We start from the raw sequence: 7,649 nt of genomic DNA, 5'->3' as shown, positions 1-7,649 counted from the left end.
GTGAGGACACCTGGCTCAGGGTAATTTGGCAGAAGATGAAAATCTGTACGCTAAGTATCTCATTATAGAACAGAAATGATTAATAAAATACCGTGGTACCACTGGGTATAGGAAGTAAAATTATATATGATACTTTTTTAAAAATGCTAGTCACACGTCACCTGTGGACCCACTCATTCTCGGCCCTTTACAAACTAGTAACAGCAAAGAGATCTTTTGAATTACCGACAGAATGTTAAAATCTCCAGCTGTAATTGTGGATTTGTCTATTTCTCTTTTTACTCCTGTCATGTTTTGTTTCATGTATTTTGAAGTTTTGTTATTAGATATATAAACATGTAGGATTGTTGTGTCCTCTTACATTGACCCCCCTATACCATTAAGAAATGATCCTCTTTATTTTTTTATTTATTTTTATCTACTTTATCTGATATTAATGTAACCAGCATTGTTAGCATAGTGTATCTTTTCCTGTCCTTTTACTTTTAACCTATTTTAATTAGTTTGTGTCTTTATATTTAAAGTGGTTCTTTTGTTGATAGCATATAGTTGGGTCTTGCTTTTTTATCCAGTCTGGCAATTTCTTCCTTTTAACGTGGGTATTTACAACATTATCATTAAAGCAGTTATTAGTATAGTTGCAATTTGTTTTCTCTTTTTCCTATCTGTTTTTTGTGCTCCCCCCTCCACATTCCCCTGCCCTTTTGAATTAATCAATAAATTTTTATGACTCTGCTTAAGATTTTTATGCTTCAACTTCTTTGTTGGCTTATTGGCCATACTTTGCTTTTTTTTTTTTTTTTTAAGGTTTTGCTTTAGGGTTTCTGGTACACATCTTTAACTTATCACAGTCTACCTTCAAGTAAGAATGAAGCACTTTCTGTATAGTATAAAAACTTTATAAAAGTATAGTTCCATTTTCCCTCTCTGAGACTTTGTGCTGTATTTGTCACACATTTTACTTCTACCTATGTTATAAATGCACAATAAATTATCATTTTTGCTTTAAACAATTATCTTTTAAAAATATTTTTAAATAAGAAAAATGTTATGTTTATCCACATATTTACCATTTCCCGTGGCTGCGTATCTTTGTATAGATCCAGATTTCTTTTTCTTTTTTTTTCTTTTTAGCAGGAAAGGGTGGGGTAGTGGGAGGAGGAATTGGATGGTCAAAGGGCACAAACTTCCAGTTATAAGATAAAAAGGTATTAGGATGTAATGTACAACATGATTAATATAGTTGACATTGCTGTATGTTATATATGCAAGTAGTTAAGAGGGTAAATCCTAAGAGTTCTCATCACAAAGAAAAATATTTTTTCTTTTTATATCTATGTGAAATGATGTATGTTCACTAAATTTATTGTAATCATTTCATAATGTATGTAAGTCAAATTATTATGCTGTACACCGTAAACTTATACAGTGCTGTATGTTAATTATATGTTAATAAAACTGGAAGAAATAAAGTTGAAAGAAAACGCAAAAGAATCCACATGTTCTATTAGCTGTCAGAACGATGACATCATCACACATCATGAAGCCTCTGTAAAGTTCAATTGCACACTGGTGTGAGGATGAGTGAAAAAGGCAAATTGTTAGAAATATAGTTTTGACCTGGAAAATCCCAAAAGTGTTTTAGGGACCTTTGGGAGTCCACAGACCACATTTTGATATCCACTCTTCTAAATGAATTAATGCTGAGATATATTATTAAAGGAATTATATAGCTTTGCATATAGGAATATGCTGAATGTCTTTTTTCCCCCAAAGTGATTAGGGTAAGGCTAGATAGAAACCAAATATGAAATCTGCTTGGGGCACAGTGAAATAAGAGGGAAAATATATATATACATATATAGACACATATATTGGTTTCTGCCCCAGATTCCCGGTACAGAGCTCCTAAAACCTTTGTGATTTCCTGAGTAATTAGAGCACTAAGAGCAACTGTTGTTTTGATACTTGGTCTTTGACCCTAGTTCCTGGTTCCCTGGGTGATAGGGGTTATTTTGTTCCAATGAGGTAACTCTTGGTGGGCTTCTGGATAGCATCAGCATGGGGGCTAGTCACCAGAGAGACCACACCATAATTAGAAGCTTGAAACTTTCTACCCCACCTCCCATCCTCCGGGAAGAAGAGAGGGGTTTTAAACCAAATTAATGATCCATCATGCCTACATAATGAAGCCTCCATAAACAACCCAAAAGTATGGAATTCTCAGAGCTTCCAGGTTGGTGAACATATCCACCTGCCCAGAGGGTGGTACACCCCAACTTCACGAGGACAGAAGCACCCTTCCTGACCTCACCTATGTATCTCTATCTGGTTGTTTATATGTATACTTTATCATATCCCTTATATAATAAATAGGTCAATGTAAAAAGAAAAGAAAAATATTATGTTTATTCACATATTTACCATTTCCAGTGTCTCCATATCTTTGTGTAGAACCAGATTTCTATTTAGTATAAACATCTTTTTTTTAAACAGCTTTATTGAGACATAATTCACACACTGTGCAGTTCACCCATTTAAAGCATACAATTCAGGACTTCCCTGGCGGTCCAGTGGGTAAGGCTCTGCGCTTCCACTGCAGGGGGCATGGGTTCGATCCCTGGTACCGGAACTAAGATCCCGTTCGCCATGCCACGCAGCCAAAAAAAACCAAAACCGTACAATTCAATGGTTTTTAATATATTCAGAGAGTTGTGCTACCATCATCACAAGCAATTTTAGGATACTTTCAATACCCAGAAAAAAAACCATGTAACCATTAGTCACTCCCATTTACCGCCCCCCGCCCCCGCAACGGTAGGCAACCAGTAATCTACTTCTGTTCTCTATGGACCTGCAGTCCTATTAGTTTTTGCTCTGTGTATTTTGGAACTATGTTATTAGGTGTGTAACTATTTAAGATTTTTATGTCTTCTTAATTAATTGACCATTTTTTCATTATGGAATGACCTTCTTTATCACAGTAATATTCTTTGCTCTGAAATCTACTTTGTCTGATATCTTTATAGTCACTCCATCCACTCCAAAAGTTTTATTTTGACACGAACGCCAGGGAAAGCAAAAAGATGTTCAGGAAAGGAAAATAATTGTAACTTACTACATAGCTAAGCCCTAAATAGCATACATGATCATGATAATGCAAACACTGAATATCCAGCTATTCTGATATAAATTACTATGTAATTATATTGGGAAGAAGGAAGGAGTGGGAAATGTGTATGTGTTTGTGTGTGTGGATGCACACACTGGGGAAGGAGCTAAATCTTTGTATTGCATACTGGGAGGTTAATAAATATTGTCTAATTCAGGGAAAAAAAAAGTTGCCACACAGCGTGTTATTTTGCAATATGGAGGCACATGTCAAAACTACAGCCAGAATAGGGGTTGGCAAACTTTTTATGCAAACGGTTAGATAGTAAATATTTAGGCTTTATGGGTCATAGGTCTTTGTGGCAGCTACTCAGCTCTGCCCAGTGGTATGAAAGCAGTCATAGACAATATGGGCATGGCTTTTCCAATAAAACTTTATCATGACAGGCAACTAGCCAGATTTAGCTTGTGGGCTGTTTATTAACTCCTGAGATAAAAGAACTGAAAGTAGATGACTCAGAAGCAAGGAAAATAGGGGTGAGGTTGAGCTGGGAAATGCTCTGGTCTTGATAGACCTTGTATGACAGAAGGACTTTTTAAGCTATGAGCATGTGTTACTTTGCTTAAAATAAAAAGAATTGATAAAGGGTAAAAATAAAGCCTCCTGCCTGGGCTGTCTGCCTCTTACTTATGGAGACTGGATGGGGAATTAGTTACACAAAGTTATCCAGCTCGATATCCTATATAAGGCAAGCTTCTGTATTCTCCCATTGCCTTTAAGCTCAGGCAGTAGGTTGAGGAGAGGTAAAATATGGTTAATGACTAGGAGATGGAACACCCACCAAGGGGAATTACAATGCCTACAGAGAAAGACATAGGCAATATTTAATGAATTGATCTTGCCTGCTGAGAAGTCTTTATAATAAGGTCATGGAGGGGAGGGGAGGAACATAGAGTTGATGATGTAGGGTGGGGTTAGGTGGGAGTGGCATTGCATAAAACCTTACAGAAGAGGAATGAAAATTCCCTAAATTACCTGCAAAGGGTCTTCTGAGTCCGTAGATTGGGGATGTCTGTGGAAGTTAAGGGCAGCTGGTTGCTTGATCACATTTAGGTTATGAAGGAATGGGAAGTCAGTCACAAAAGACCACATAATGTATGATTCCTTTTATATAAAATATCCAGAACAGGCAAACCCATAGAGAAAGCAACGTTAGTAGTTGCCTAGGGCTGGGGTGAGGAAAAATGGGGAGTGATTGCTAATAGGTATGGAGTTTTTATGGGGGTGATGAAAATGTTCTGAAATTGATAGCTGTAAATGGTTGCACAATTTTGTGAATATACTAAAAAGCATTTTCATTAAGTATGTGAATTGTATAATATATGTGTTATATTTCAATAAAGTTGTTAAAAGAGCCAATAGGAGCTTTTCTGGGATTCCAATATCATTGTCTTGAAATCTTATGTTGTTTCTGGACCATGGAAAGCTGTAATTATGAAGGAAAGTGGTCTGGATGGTCTACACCATGCAGTATCATTGTTACCTATAAAATATGGAGAAACAGCTAATAAAAAAATCCAATTAATCAAGTCTAAGCTTCTGAAGTATATGTAAATACAAATAAATCAATAAATCTATTGAGTCAAATAAATAGGTTTAAATATAAACCTACATCTAAATTTTTGTCAAGCATAAATAACATCCTCTTCACTAAAAGAGTAAACTCCTGGTGTTAAGGGATAGGATTTTACTTTAACGATAGTTAGATAAATTCAACCCTGTTGGTTGCTTAATTCTAAAGTAGTTTCCAAAAGACTAATAGCATAGTCTTTAGCCTAGTAAAGTCTGGAAAGTGTTGGTGAGATGTCTGGAATGCTGGCAAGAGCAATAAAACAGAAATTAGGACATGTGGGTGCCTCTTACTAGCTGTTGTGACCTAAATAACTCAGTCTTTGAGCCTATTTCCTTGGTTATAAAATGGGCATAGTATTGTAATATCGAGACTGCCACCTTACACATTATGAGGAGGATCAAATGAGCTAGTATGTGAAAATGCTGATACTTCAAACAAGTTAAAATGCCATGCAAGTGTGTGATGATTTTATCATTAAGCTGGATGCCATTTAGTTAACTCCATGATAAAGGAAAGTGGTCTGGATGGTGTACAGCATGCAGTATCATTGTTACCTATAAACTATGGAGCAAGAGCTAATAAAATAATAACCATGATAATGGTTAAACAGGTGGCAGTCTGCAAAAATTTCCCCTCCTTGCTGCCTAAAATGCCATTTGTATTCACAGTGGACTCTTTATAAGCTTGATCTGAAGCCATCACGATATGTGGCTATCAGTTTAATATCTTCAAGAACATTGTTCCTAGAAATGTTGCTGCAAATGCCCTGAAAAGACCACTTCCAAATATGAAACAGGCTTATAGGTTAAAACTGGGCATGCGATCATCCAAGAGATGAGGCCTGGTAATAACACTGCCATCTTATCAGAAAAGGTTAAAAAGGGACCTCCAATCTCAAAATATAAGATGTTTGGAACACATCACATTTTGTCAACCAAATAAAGAAAATGAAGTTTAATTTCCCAAAATTTTATTAAAAATGGACTCTGTCATCAGATATCTTATTGCAAAGATGAAATCTCACAACAGAGCAGTAAAGTTTGCTGTAGTAAGAAGCTTTAAATAAACATAAATTCTTTTTGCAGTTCTTGAACTTGAGAGGATTTTGTTATTTAAAAAAAGTGTTTTCTTTTTTCCGTGAGTCATGGACAAACATTTCCCCAGAATTTCTATTCATTGAAATAACTTTTAAGTTGTTAAGGTAAGTAGGGGTGGGGGGTGGAGATGGGGATGGGGAGGAAGTGGTGCTCATATAAGTCTTTGAAAATTTAGAAAAACAATTCCCAGTCCATTTCTTAAAATCTTTATTACTTGGTGCTCTTTTGATGTAAAAACTGCCATTTTTTCTAAATCCTCAGTCTTTCTTCGCTTGTACTTTAAAAAAATTAAAATAACTCTGCCCAACGAATCGTAATAGTCCCATGCCAGATACAATGCTAAAATTAAAAGGAAACTTTAAAATATATTCTATAACATACATTTGGTTATGGCTACCTTAACTGGGTATTTTTTATATCAAATTTCTCCTCAGGTAGCACTTTTGCTTTTATAAAGCGCTGAGATAAATGTCTAGGAGAATATGTTTATGTGGTACTCCTTTCCAAATGAAAATATTTTATTTTATAGTTAACAAACAAAACTGAACATGACAAAAATACCCTAAATACAGTAGCAATTCCATTAGCATTTCCCTAGCAAGCTTCCCCCTGGCATTTTGCATACGCATAGGAGTCAGTCTCGGATGGCAATGGGGGTGAAATGGCACTATTTATTTTTTTGTTCAGCTTCATAAGAGCCGAACAGCTGTGTGCCCAGTGGTATAAGTATTCGATAGCAGTATTACCAAATGTCCATACTTCAATTCTAGAATGATCTGCACCAAGAAAAAAAAAGTTAGTGTGAATAGTTTTGTACTTTTATTACTAAAATATATTTTAATACTAAAATATAAAATATAAATTATGACAAAAGTTCATTCGATATATTTTGAGTCAAAACCATAGCAGAATCCTGTTTAAATATGTAATTACAGGAAAATAGATAAATAAATTTCCTTATATTCATATAATGGAATACTACACAGCATTTAACAAAGAACTAGAGCTACATATATCATTGTGGATAAATCTCAAAAACATACTGTTGAGAACAGTAAGTTGTAGAATAGTATGTTCTTTTGGATATAGTTAAAAACAATTTTAAAACCTGAAAATATTATATTGTTTATGGATTCATAGGCATGTAGTAAAAGTAAGAAATGATGAAACTGATAAACACCAAATTCATAACAATATTAGCTCTAGGGAGGAAGAGAAGAGAATGGGATCAGGGAGGGGTATAGAAAGTCTCAACTGTTCCTATAATGTTTTCTTTCTTTAAGAAAGTCTGACTCAACCATGCATAATGTTAAGCTTGGATATAGAAAATGGCTCCATAATGACTACACAGGTGTTAGTCTCTAACGTCTGTGTTTGAAATATTTCCTAATTAAAAATTATTTTTAAACATATAATCACTGTACACCAAAACATTTCATTTGTTAGACTGCTAACTATTAAGCTGCCATTCGTAAGTTACTTTTTCCCAGGAGTCAGTCAGTGACTAATATTCAGATAGAATGGTCCAATGGAAAGAGAATATACTTTAAAGTTGAAAGGATCTGAGTTCTAATCTTGGCTGTACCCCAACTAGTTTTGTGACCTTGAAAAAAGTCACTTAATTGCTCTGAGCCTGTTTCTTCTTCCAAAAAACAGGGATAACTCAGAATTGCTATGAGGATTAATGAGAAAAGATATGCAAAAATCTGTCACAGAATAGTTGCTCAAAAAAATGTTAATTACCTTCCTTCTTTCAGGTGCCTTCTACCCTCAGGTCTATGTTTTACTCATTTTTGTTACTTCTAGT

General features: G+C 35.0%; 1 protein-coding gene across 1 annotated transcript in view; it reads right to left on the bottom strand.

Moving 5' to 3' along the window:
* Positions 1-6,032: 6,032 nt before the first annotated feature.
* Positions 6,033-7,649, bottom strand: part of EFCAB5 (EF-hand calcium binding domain 5) — a 105,700-nt gene continuing 104,083 nt past the window's right edge. Inside the window, exon 24 of the mRNA XM_024737269.1 lies at positions 6,033-6,618. Coding sequence (XP_024593037.1) covers positions 6,437-6,618 — 182 coding nt within the window. The 3' untranslated portion in view covers positions 6,033-6,436. The remainder of the gene's footprint in view (positions 6,619-7,649) is intronic.

The sequence above is a fragment of the Neophocaena asiaeorientalis genome, unplaced genomic scaffold (genome assembly GCF_003031525.2).
Source record: "Neophocaena asiaeorientalis asiaeorientalis breed wild unplaced genomic scaffold, Neophocaena_asiaeorientalis_V1.1 scaffold129, whole genome shotgun sequence".
NCBI lineage: Eukaryota > Metazoa > Chordata > Mammalia > Artiodactyla > Phocoenidae > Neophocaena > Neophocaena asiaeorientalis.
This window is presented reverse-complemented; position numbering and strand designations above follow the sequence as displayed.